The following is a 14,070-nucleotide window of genomic DNA, read 5'->3' on the forward strand; positions in this document are numbered from 1 at the left end:
ACTACACATACACACACACACACACACACACACACACAACAGACAAAACTTGTGTGTACGTATACAAAGGCAAGGCTGTCCTGGCACCCTGTACACACACATCAACCCTGTACACACTCATCAACCCTGTACATACACGTCAACCCTGTACACACACATAAACCCTGTACACACGTCAACCCTGTACATACACGTCAACCCTGTACACACATGTCAACCCTGTACACACACATAAACCCTGTACACACGTCAACCCTGTACATACACGTCAATCCTGTGCACACACGTCAGCCCTGCACACACGTCAATCCTGTACATACACGTCAGCCCTGTAAACGCACGTCAACCCTGTACACACTCATCAACTCTGTACACACACATCAACTCTGTACACACACACGGCGAGCCTGTAGACACACGTCAACTCTGTACACACGCGTCAACCCTGTACACACACGTCAACCCTGTACACACACGTCAACCGTATACACACACTTCAACCCTGTACACACACATCAACCCTGTACACACATGTCAACCCTGTGCACACACACGTCAACCCTGTACACACACGTCAACCCTGTACACACGTCAACCCTGTACACACGTCAACCCTGTACACACACGTAAGCCCTACACACACGTCAACCCTGTACACACTCATCAACCGTATACACACACATCAACCCTGTACACACATATCAACCCTATACACACACATCAACAAGAACAAAACACGCATTCAGTGAGCTGCCTCTGAAAACCTGTCTGTTTTAACATGTGGAAGACAACACTTGCCTTTTCTATATTTTTGAATGACAGCCAACATTGTATGGCATGAGGGTCATTGTCATTGTCATTGTCATCCTGATATCTAAGTACTGTATATTAATGTACACATCTGTTGCTGCACAGATACTGAAAAGATTGAATGAATCCACTTTAAAAATTAAGATTAAATTTACATTAATTATATCTCTTGGGTCTTCTGTTAATACTTGCTATGAAAAACATGTGGCCAAGTGCCTTGTTATGAAGATGTACAGATTCACATGCAAATGATCCCATTCATAACTACTTCCTCTATAACCACCTTCACCCACACCATCACATTCATATCACATGCATAAACACCATCACCACAACCATCACATTCATATCACATGCATAAACACCATCACCACAACCATCACATTCATATCACATCCATAACCACCATCACCACAACCATCACATTCATATCACATCCATAAACACCATCACCCACACCATCACATTCATATCACATCCATAACCACCTTCACCCACACCATCACATTCATATCACATCCATAAACACCATCACCACAACCATCACATTCATATCACATCCATAAACACCATCACCCACACCATCACATTCATATCACATCCATAACCACCTTCACCCACACCATCACATTCATATCACATCCATAAACACCATCACCACAACCATCACATTCATATCACATGCATAAACACCATCACCACAACCATCACATTCATATCACATCCATAAACACCATCACCCACACCATCACATTCATATCACATCCATAACCACCTTCACCCACACCATCACATTCATATCACATCCATAAGCACCATCACCACAACCATCACATTCATATCACATGCATAAACACCATCACCCACACCATCACATTCATATCACATGCATAAACACCATCACCACAACCATCACATTCATATCACATGCATAAACACCATCACATTCATATCACATGCATAAACACCATCACCACAACCAGCACATTCATATCACATCCATAAACACCATCACATTCATATCACATGCATAAACACCATCACCCACACCATCACATTCATATCACATCCATAAACACCATCACCACAACCATCACATTCATATCACATCCATAACCACCATCACCCACACCATCACATTCATATCACATCCATAAACACCATCACCACAACCATCACATTCATATCACATCCATAAACACCATCACCCACACCATCACATTCATATCACATCCATAAACACCATCACATTCATATCACATGCATAAACACCATCACCACAACCATCACATTCATATCACATCCATAAACACCATCACATTCATATCACATGCATAAACACCATCACCACAACCATCACATTCATATCACATCCATAAACACCATCACATTCATATCACATCCATAAACACCATCACCACAACCATCACATTCATATCACATGCATAAACACCATCACATTCATATCACATGCATAAACACCATCACCACAACCATCACACCCACATACATCACCTGCATCTTAAAACAGAGCCCTTGAAAATTAGAAGGGAAATGGCATCAAACTAAATTGGTAGTATCCCAAATAGCATGGAAGGATAGCCTCCTGAGCTATAGAAAAGCTCTTAGCACTGCTAGATCAACATATCATTCCACCCTAATAGAACCTAACAAAAATAATCCTAGATGCTTATTTAGTACTGTAGCAAAATTGACTAGGAATAAGACCACCACTGAAACATGCACAGCATCAATTTTTAGTTGCAATGACCTAATAAACTTTTTCATTGGCAAAACTGAAAGCATCAGACAAAAAATTCAGACCATAAATTTAGAGCCAGACAATCTGATAACCAACCCTGTAGGTAACAATATAACTATATCAGAACATCGATTAGAACGTTTTACTCCCCTTCAAGCGACCAGATCCCTTACCGATACCCTTACCAGATCCCTTACCGATACCCTTACCAAATCCCTTACCGATACCCTTACCAGATCCCTTACCGATACCCTTACCAGATCCCTTACCGATACCCTTCTTCAAACAGGTTCTACCAGAAGCAGTCGAGACTCTTCTGAAAATAATCAACACAACTCTTCCCTCAGCATTGGTTGTGTACCTAAATCTTTTAAACTAGCCATTATCAAACCCCTGATTAAAAAACCTGACCTGGACCACTGCTCGCTGTCTAACCATAGGCGAATATCAAACCTACCCTTTATCTTCAAAATCCTTTCCCTTTCCTCATCTGCAGTGGTAAAAGACCTTGGTGTGATTATTGATTCCAGTCTTTCATTTGAAGCTTATGTAGATTATATTACTAGGATAGCCTTCTTTCATCTCAGAACCATTGCTAAGATAAGACATGTAATGTCATTACATGATGCAGAAAAACTAGTTCATGCCTTTGTTACCTCTAGGTTAGATTATTGTAATGTCTTACTGTCTGGATTTTCCAGTAGGTGCATGAACAAGCGCCAGTTAGTCCAGAACACTGCAGCCAGAATCCTTACTAGAACCAGAAGATTATGATCACATCACCCCTATCCTGTCCACACTGCACTGGCTCCCAACCAAATTTTGCATTGATTCTAAAATACTCCTGTTGACCTATAAAGTACTAAATGGTCTTGTGCCACATGACCTGAGTGAACGTCTCATCGTTCATGACCCCCCAAACCTCCTTAGATCTAAGGGTGCAGGCTATTTGTTGGTACCTCGAATTGTGAAGGCCACAGCAGGGGGCAGAGCCTTCTCTTATAAAGCCCCAAGGTTATGGAACTGCCTCCCAATTAGCGTTCAAGACACAGACACAGTCGCAATATTTAAGTCTAGGCTGAAAACATTTTTGTTTAGTCAAGCCTTTTGTTAATAGCTCTTTATTAGGTAAAGGAGCAGATATGGAGGGTTCTCGGGCATAGTGTGTTTAGTGAACTGGGATGTTTGGATGCTGTCACCCTCCCACTCCCACACGTTCACTCAGATTAGTTGACGGTGCAGTGGCTGGCCGCCTTATGTCCCAGGGTATGGACATAACCATCACATTCACGCACCGTCACCATTTCATAACCGTCACATTCACATACCATTCACACACCTTCACCGTCAACCTTCTGGCTCTCCCTTTTAGTTATGCTGTCATGGCTAGTCCTGCCGGGGTCCATGCCTGCACTCACCACACAATGTACATTGCCCTTAACCATTACACGACAATGAGTATACCTAACAATCTGTCTCTTTCTCTCTCTCTCTCTCTGTCGAGCTACCCATGCTACTCCTGAGATGCCAGTGACCCTGATCCCTTCCACTCTCCGGACCTGATCCATCCTGATGCCCTATTTCTGGTTCGAGTTCTCCACACTAGGAAACCACTCACTGCTGATGAGCATGGGCCTATAACTCAAGAGTACACTTACAGCCTTTCGTGACTTAAATTAAGCCATCTCTAAGTGCAAACCATCAAATTAATATACAAAAAGCAGGACTTTCTCTTCACACTGTGAATGTCTGTTTTATGCGATGGCCAGAGGAGGATGGGCTCCCCCTGTTGAGTCTTGGTTCCTCCCAAGGTTTCTTCCTCCTGTTTGCTGCATTAGGGAGTTTTTCCTTGTTCACTGGGGCTTTATACACTGACCGCTGTAAAGCTGCTTTGAGACAATTTGTGATTGTAAAAAGCAATACATAGATAAAATTGAACTAGATAACCATCTTAAACACTATCACACTCATAACTATAACATTTTTCACTACCACATGCATAACTGGCCATACATTCTCACATCTGTTCACAATCACACTCATAACTTTCATAACCACCAAAGTCCTGATGACCACATTCACACAGATCACCTTCAAAATAATCACATTCATAACCATCACATTCACACACCTTCACCTTCACTTTTCATAACCATCACATTCACACACCTTCACCTTCATCTTTTCATAACCGTCACATTCACACACCTTAATCTTCATCTTTTCATAACCATCACATTCACGCACCATCCTACTTATTCACTATCACAATCAAAATATTACATTCAAACATAACAGTCATGACATAACACTCACTCGTATCAAACTCATGAACATCATATTAATAAATCACACTTTCAAATCAAATCCATAACTTCCACATTCACAGACCCTGAATTCGTACACCATCAGTCATACATAATCACATTCACAATTATCACAATCATACACCCTCCTATTCACACACCATCACGTTCCTAAACATCTGCATACACTTTATTCATAAACATCACATTTATAAATATGAGACATGAGCCATTACTAGTATTTATTTTCATTATTGTTCAGATTGAAAAGAAACTCAACATGTAAACATTAATTACACTGCATGTATTGCATGTCTGGCCAGGCAGAAGACTATGTGCATTTTAAATGGCATCTTCTGCTTTCAATATGAAAAAAACATTTCTTTGGTATTTCATGTGAATCCCTCAAAAGACTGCATCACTACAAAGACAAATAAATTATAGAAATTCAGAGGAAACAATAGCTGAGAAAGTTACACAGGTATGTATCAAACAGTCTAGTCAGTGAACTCAGAACATCACATTTCTTTCCCCTGATGAAAGCATCTGAAGATTATTTAAAAAAAAAAAAAAAGTCAGTCTCTTGGAGAATATCTCTCAGCTACATAGTACTGGTTTAACTGGTTAAAGCTAATGCAGTGTCCTATAATCCAGGTAAGCGATTGAGTTTTCCTCACAGTGCATATAGCGTAATCAGACTCTGCCTATCTCTGCCTGTCTGTCTGTATCAACACTGGACCAGTGTACAGCTGATGTTTATATCCTCCTGTTTAATGTGTGTGTGTGTGCTTGTGTGTGCATGTCAGCTGAAGGACTCTTTGTTGTACTCGAATGTTGTTTGAGAGAACACGCTGGAGTTGCAGAGTGTGTGTAATGTTTTAGAAATCCCCTTGGGTCCACAGCAGAACACACCAACCTTTTTACTGTGAGAGAAATATGAACAAAATAAGAGACTGCCAAATATAAACACAATATAAAAGAAATTAATAACCCTCTAACATATTGCATATCTGCACAGCAATACTGCACTACTGATTTTGACAGAACATTAACTCACTACTTTATATTCACATAACTACATAACTACATAACACACACAAACAAAACACACACATACAAAATATTACTGGAGAAAACTGTGAGATGGCAATGGATGATTTACAAATCCACCCCAGTAAAGTTAAATTAACCACATTAAATCTGGCTTCATAACTCTAGCCCATTAACATATAGCCCAATAAACCCACATGTGAATTTAACCCAGAATAAATCCAAAATCAAGTTCTGACCCGCATTAAACTGGCTTTTAGGTTTGGATTTTACACCGAACTGCTGACAGCCAGTCACGTTGCTTTATTTGTCATACTCACTGCTGATTTGACCTCCCAATCTCTTCAAACAGAGGTCTCCACCTTGGCCGTCCAATCAGGAGACGGGAACTTAAAGGTTGGTAACGCCCCTCAGGAATATTCTGCACAAACAAAACAACCAACCAAAAAAAGACAAACAACCAGTGAGTCTTTTTTATAATAGTAGCGTTGGAGGAGCTGTCCACAATGTGCACTGGCAAAGGAGCAACTGGTTGAGGAGATTTATGGAGCTGACATGGACAATAACAGGGGCTGAGTTACAGATGGTTAACGTATTTATGGAGAAATTGGGGGGCTGAGTGTTGATATGGAGAAACATGATCACAGGAGAGGAAGAGGAGGAGGGGTAGGGAGAGGAAGAGGAAGAGGGTTGGGGAGAGGAAGAGGAGGAGGGGTAGGGAGAGGAAGAGTAAGAATGTTAGGGAGAGGAGGAGGAGGAGGAAGAGGGAGACCTGGAGGAGGATGTGGACAAAGAAGACGAGGACCAAATGTATCAGATGAGATTCGAGCAACATTGACCATGTTATAAACCATGTTATAAACCACGGGCTGACATTGGTCGACCATGTTATAAACCACGGGCTGACATTGGTCGACCATGTTATAAACCATGGGCTGACATTGGTCGACCATGTTATAAACCACGGGCTGACATTGGTCGACCATGTTATAAACCACGGGCTGACAACATTGGTCGACCATGTTATAAACCACGGGCTGACATTGGTCGACCATGTTATAAACCACGGGCTGACATTGGCTGACCATGTTGTAAACCACGGGCTGACACTGTTCGACCATGTTGTAAACCACGGGCTGACATTGGTTGACCATGTTATAAACCACGGGCTGACATTGGTTGACCATGTTATAAACCACGGGCTGACATTGCCTGACCATGTTTTAAACCACGGGCTGACATTGGTCGACCATGTTATAAACCATGGGCTGACATTGGTCGACCATGTTATAAACCACGGGCTGACATTGGTTGACCATGTTATAAACCACGGGCTGACATTGGTCGACCATGTTGTAAACCACGGGCTGACATTGGTCGACCATGTTATAAACCACGGGCTGACATTGGTTGACCATGTTATAAACCACGGGCTGACATTGGTCGACCATGTTATAAACCACGGGCTGACATTGGCTGACCATGTTGTAAACCACGGGCTGACACTGTTCGACCATGTTGTAAACCACGGGCTGACATTGGTTGACCATGTTATAAACCACGGGCTGACATTGGTTGACCATGTTATAAACCACGGGCTGACATTGCCTGACCATGTTTTAAACCACGGGCTGACATTGGTCGACCATGTTATAAACCATGGGCTGACATTGGTCGACCATGTTATAAACCACAGGCTGACACTGGTCGACCATGTTATAAACCACGGGCTGACATTGGTTGACCATGTTGTAAACCACGGGCTGACATTGGTTGACCATGTTGTAAACCACGGGCTGACATTGGTTGACCATGTTGTAAACCACGGGCTGACATTGGTTGACCATGTTGTAAACCACGGGCTGACATTGGTTGACCATGTTGTAAACCACAAGCTGACATTGCCTGACCATGTTATAAACCACGGGCTGACACTGGTCGACCATGTTATAAACCACGGGCTGACATTGGTTGACCATGTTGTAAACCACGGGCTGACATTGGTTGACCATGTTATAAACCACGGGCTGACATTGCCTGACCATGTTATAAACCATGGGCTGACACTGGTCGACCATGTTATAAACCACGGGCTGACATTGGTTGACCATGCTGTAAACCACGGGCTGACATTGGCTGACCATGTTATAAACCACGGGCTGACACTGGTCGACCATGTTGTAAACCACGGGCTGACATTGCCTGACCATGTTGTAAAACACGGGCTGACATTGGTTGACCATGTTGTAAACCACGGGCTGACACTGGTCGACCATGTTGTAAACCACAGGCTGACATTGGTCGACCATGTTATAAACCACAGGCTGACACTGGTCGACCATGTTATAAACCACGGGCTGACATTGGTTGACCATGTTATAAACCATGGGCTGACATTGGTTGACCATGTTTTAAAAAACGGGCTGACATTGGTCGACCATGTTATAAACCACGGGCTGACACTGGTTGACCATGTTATAAACCATGGGCTGACACTGGTCGACCATGTTATAAACCATGGGCTGACATTGCCTGACCATGTTATAAACCACAGGCTGACATTGGTCGACCATGTTGTAAACCACGGGCTGACATTGGTTGACCATGTTGTCAACCACGGGCTGACACTGGTTGAACATGTTGTAAACCACGGGCTGACATTGGTTGACCATGTTGTAAACCACGGGCTGACACTGGTCGACCATGTTATAAACCACGGGCTGACATTGGTCGACCATGTTGTAAACCACGGGCTGACACTGGTTGAACATGTTGTAAACCACGGGCTGACATTGGTTGACCATGTTGTAAACCACAGGCTGACATTGGTCGACCATGTTATAAACCACGGGCTGACATTGGTCGACCATGTTGTAAACCACGGGCTGACATTGGTTGACCATGTTATAAACCACGGGCTGACACTGCCTGACCATGTTGTAAACCACGGGCTGACATTGGTTGACCATGTTGTAAACCACGGGCTGACACTGGTCGACCATGTTATAAACCATGGGCTGACATTGGTAGACCATGTTGTAAACCACGGGCTGACACTGGTTGAACATGTTGTAAACCACGGGCTGACATTGGTTGACCATGTTGTAAACCACGGGCTGACACTGGTCGACCATGTTATAAACCATGGGCTGACACTGGTTGACCATGTTGTAAACCACGGGCTGACACTGGTCGACCATGTTATAAACCATGGGCTGACACTGGTTGACCATGTTGTAAACCACGGGCTGACATTGGTTGACCATGTTATAAACCACAGGCTGACACTGGTCGACCATGTTATAAACCACGGGCTGACATTGGCTGACCATGTTATAAACCACGGGCTGACACTGGTCGACCATGTTGTAAACCACGGGCTGACATTGGTTGACCATGTTATAAACCACGGGCTGACACTGGTTGACCATGTTATAAACCACGGGCTGACATTGCCTGACCATGTTGTAAACCACGGGCTGACATTGGTTGACCATGTTATAAACCACAGGCTGACACTGGTCGACCATGTTATAAACCACGGGCTGACATTGGTTGACCATGTTGTAAACCACGGGCTGACATTGGTTGACCATGTTATAAACCACGGGCTGACATTCAGAGAGGCAAGACAGAGCCCAACCTCAGCAGATATAGTGTAGCAACAGTACTTAGGACATTTCGACAAGAGCACAGTTGAAAAACAACTGTTCTTCACTGTCTACAGTAAAATCAGTACAATGTAGCCTACTATATGCACTACAGCAGTACTTTTGGCAGCCATTCACTGCATTCCATGGTTAAAACAATGTCCTGCACACTGTCCTGTGATATTTTAGATATATTTTGACTGGTCTACATAGGATTGAGGGTCTAGAACGCCAAGGATGAAGGGGCCCCATATTCTCAGAGGAACAATAGAAAGCTATCGCAAACATGGTTTTGGTCAATAATGATGCAGTACGCATCTGAGAAATTCAAACAAACATCCTCAGTGACCACACAGTTTTCAATACTGTCCATCAGGTGTCTCTGTCAACACTCTGTCAACACTCCTTAAAAAACATTACATAACATTACACAGCTCTGGACCTGGCCTGTATAATCAATGTGTAAATCACTCCAGATCAGCAGCCCTGATCTGGCTGTGAGGCCTTCATGCAGTGGCAGCTGGTGAGCTGGAGACAGAGGAGGAACAAACTTCCCCTTTAAATCTATCACTAATTTTCTCCTGTTCCCGTTAATCCACCCTGATTAACAATAAAACTAAAACTAACGTGTAATAGAGGAAATGATAAACAGAGTTATTGTTTTTTGCAAACTAGTTGAGGCCTGAGTTCCTAAAACTTTATTGTGCTTAAAAAGTTTATTCTCAGAAATTGAGACTGATTTAAATAACTTCCGCCTTTTAAATTTGAATTTTGGTCTTTTTGGTCTGACCGTGTCTTTTCTCTGACCGCGTCTTTTCTCTGACCACCATGTCTTTTCTCTGACCATGTCTTTTTGCTCTGACCGTGTCTTTTTGGTCTGACCGTGTCTTTTCTCTGACCATATGTTTTTGGTCTGACCGTGTCTTTTTGCTCTGACCGTGTCTTTTTGCTCTGACCATGTCTTTTCTCTGACCACCATGTCTTTTTGGTCTGACCATGTCTTTTTGGTCTGACCGTGTCTGTTTGGTCCCTCCATCGAGCGGTCATGTCTCAAAGCATCTCAATTCCGCCATTTCATCACAGATTTAACAAGCGTCAGCTGAAAAAACAGATGCATTTGATATTCACATCTCTGAGAGACTCAACTGTGATACTCAGATCTGTGAGAGACTTAACTGATGCCTTACTAATACCTCAGTAAAGTATCATCAATCACTGAAACAAGGAAAGGAATTGAATGACAGGACAATCTAGTCAGTGCAATCCAGATGTGATGGCATAGAAAAGGCACCACAGTTTGACAGAGAACGGGGTTCAGATTATGAGACAGAAAATCGATGACCTTGAGAAGGTCAGGGCCTATCATCCATTTGCTTGGTTTAAATGAAGAAGAGGAGGGTGGTGATGCCATAGCCTTTCTAAAGGCTAGTCTGGCCACCCTAACTCTGTCCCTCTAACCCTAACTCTAACCCTAGCCCTAACTCTCTCCCTCATTGACAGACCATGACACTGTCATAGTTCAGGTCCACAGAGTGTTTTCTTCCACTAGCAAAAACCACCAACTGCCCACTCTTCTTTAAACATTGATCACCAGGCCATTGTAAAGGGCACAAGGGCAGCTTGTCTTCCTGTAACATATGGCCAAAATGCTCTCCTCTTCTCTCTGGGTTACAGCATTGAGATGACCAAGCAAAAGCTTTACCGGATATATGGAAAAAGGCGGGATCTTCCAAACTCTGGTCTTTACTCCTGGAAAGCCTCTCTTCCAGTCCGGTACTGAGCCAGATCCGTTCTTGCAAGACTGAAGTCTGAACTGAAACCTGTGCCCTGTGGAACGGACACCACTGCACTGCCATCCACATAATCCAGTCTACAACACTACCATCTGCAACACAAGCACGTGAAACTGGTGGGCCTATGTGATGTCTGTTAGAGTGACTTTCATCTAGATCAGGACTGTGCCAGGACTGGTTTGTCAGATTGTTCAAATATCAAGCTAGATTTTATTTTGTGAAAGTCTGGTTCATCGAATAAATCCGCTATATTGTCCCTACTATTGGTCTCTACTTCCCCGACATGGATAACTCAGCCTTTATACAGTCGAAAAAACACCTGTTTTAAAATTATTTCTACATGTTCTAATAATGTGGATTGCTGGTGGAAATGTCCACTATGGAATCACTCCTTCTTAGCCATTTTTTTTATTATTATTTCAAAAGCCTGGGGGTATTTTACTTTACCCCTGCAGTCTGACTGTTCTCATTTGCATTGTCCTTTATTTTATAATGTTCTATTTACTGTGAAGAAAAGTGTTACTTGCTAATAATGTATTGTACAAACAAGCATGCAGGGGTCTATAGGCCACATTAAAATCAACATCCTCAGGCTAAGGCTGACTGACGGTTCTCTGGATTGAAAACATTGCCGACGTATCTCTTATTTCCCAAACTCAGAAATGACAAGAGTGTTTAAATGGTGGACTTTCAGGGCTCATAGTCTAAAGTCAGTACTTTCAGTCTCTGCTCTAAATGAATTTAATTCAAACTTCGTCCCCCAAAGGATGGAAATTCTGTTTTTCACGGTATAATCTTGTCATTGGGACTGATGTGAATTAGGGGTTGCACAGAATACTCGAACAATTGAGTACATGAGCAGTAAAATCAATTCTCGAGTTTCTGCATTATCATCGAGTACTTGCTAATTGCGTGATGCTAGATGTCCAGTTAGAGCCCTTGGTAAACAAGAGGAAGCAGAGAAGGGTGAATCGATTGTTTGTTTGCTTTCTTGTTGTATTTAACTGCGCAAATTTTCTCTCCCAACTGTAGTTGTGATGAAATAAACGTGCAGCATTTGTGAGTTGTGGACGGATTTCTCAAGGATGGCTCTCACATAGAGTCATATAATCGACTAGACTACTAATGCAGCTAAACAAATTAATCTTGTTAAAGATAAATGCTCGCAAATATGACTAATTTCATTTTTAAGTCTGTTAGGCTTAGGGCTAACCCTAACCCTTACCAATGATGACCAGGCAGGTTTCACTGAATTTACAAAAAAAAACAGCTGCTATATGTAAACACTAATAAACCCACTTTGTTGACTGAACTTTCTATCTTGGGCTACTGTAGAACGTTGGTAACAATAACGTTAAAATATTGTTGGCATCATCAATACTTCACCATTGCATAATGTAAGACCAAGTGTTATCTTCATATCAGAGTTGTAGGCGAAAACAGGCTTTCTGCTGAATGAAAAGAAACAGTGATTTCCTCAATATAAACCCAAAGTCCTGCACTGTAAAGTACCACAGCGCAACGTCAAACAACTCTGCTTCATAACGCAACTCTGCTTCATAACGCAACTCTGCTTTATAACGCAACTCTGCTTTATAACGCAACTCTGCTTCATAACGCAACTCTGCTTCATAACGCAACTCTGCTTCATAACGCAACTCTGCTTCATAACGCAACTCTGCTTCATAACGCAACTCTGCTTTATAACGCAACTCTGCTTTATAACGCAACTCTGCTTTATAACGCAACTCTGCTTCATAACGCAACTCTGCTTCATAACGCAACTCTGCTTTATAACGCAACTCTGCTTTATAACGCAACTCTGCTTCATAACGCGACTCTGCTTCATAACGCAACTCTGCTTCATAATACAACTCTGCTTCATAATACAACTCTGCTTCATAACACAACTCTGCTTCATAATGCAACTCTGCTTCATAACGCAACTCTGCTTCATAACGCAACTCTGCTTCATAACGCAACTCTGCTTCATAATGGAACTCTGCTTCATAATACAACTCTGCTTCATAACGCAACTCTGCTTCATAATACAACACTGCTTCATAACGCAACTCTGCTTCATAACGCAACTCTGCTTTATAACGCAACTCTGCTTTATAACGCAACTCTGCTTCATAATGCAACTCTGCTTCATAACGCAACTCTGCTTCATAATACAACACTGCTTCATAACGCAACTCTGCTTCATAATACAACACTGCTTCATAACGCAACTCTGCTTCATAATGGAACTCTGCTTCATAATGGAACTCTGCTTCATAATGGAGAAAAGTTCACTTACTTGCATTAAGACTTAAACATGACGAATCACAGGCCACCATAACTGCTATAAAGATGAGAATATTTTGATCACAGAGACAGTGAGACTGTTTTGATCACAGAGACAGTGAGACTGTTTTGATCACAGAGACAGTGAGACCGTTTTGATCACAGAGACAGTGAGACCGTTTTGATCACAGAGACAGTTAGACCGTTTTGATCACAGAGACAGTGAGACCGTTTTGATCACAGAAACAGTGAGACTGTTTTGATCACAGAGACAGTGAGACTGTTTTGATCACAGAGACAGTGAGACTGTTAACCTTTGCATTCTTTATATTGCCTCTATCCTCCCCAATTTTTATTCTGTTAATTAAATTCATAAGTCTCCTTTATGAAACAAGCTACGACCCTTTAAT

General features: G+C 42.4%; 1 protein-coding gene across 1 annotated transcript in view; it reads right to left on the minus strand.

Moving 5' to 3' along the window:
- Positions 1-5,680: 5,680 nt before the first annotated feature.
- Positions 5,681-14,070, minus strand: part of nox4 (NADPH oxidase 4) — a 41,714-nt gene continuing 33,324 nt past the window's right edge. Inside the window, exons 17-18 of the mRNA XM_030777615.1 lie at positions 6,249-6,349; positions 5,681-5,801 (exon numbers count right to left, since the gene is read on the minus strand). Coding sequence (XP_030633475.1) covers positions 5,681-5,801; positions 6,249-6,349 — 222 coding nt within the window. The remainder of the gene's footprint in view (positions 5,802-6,248; positions 6,350-14,070) is intronic.

This window comes from Chanos chanos, chromosome 6, assembly GCF_902362185.1.
Source record: "Chanos chanos chromosome 6, fChaCha1.1, whole genome shotgun sequence".
NCBI lineage: Eukaryota > Metazoa > Chordata > Actinopteri > Gonorynchiformes > Chanidae > Chanos > Chanos chanos.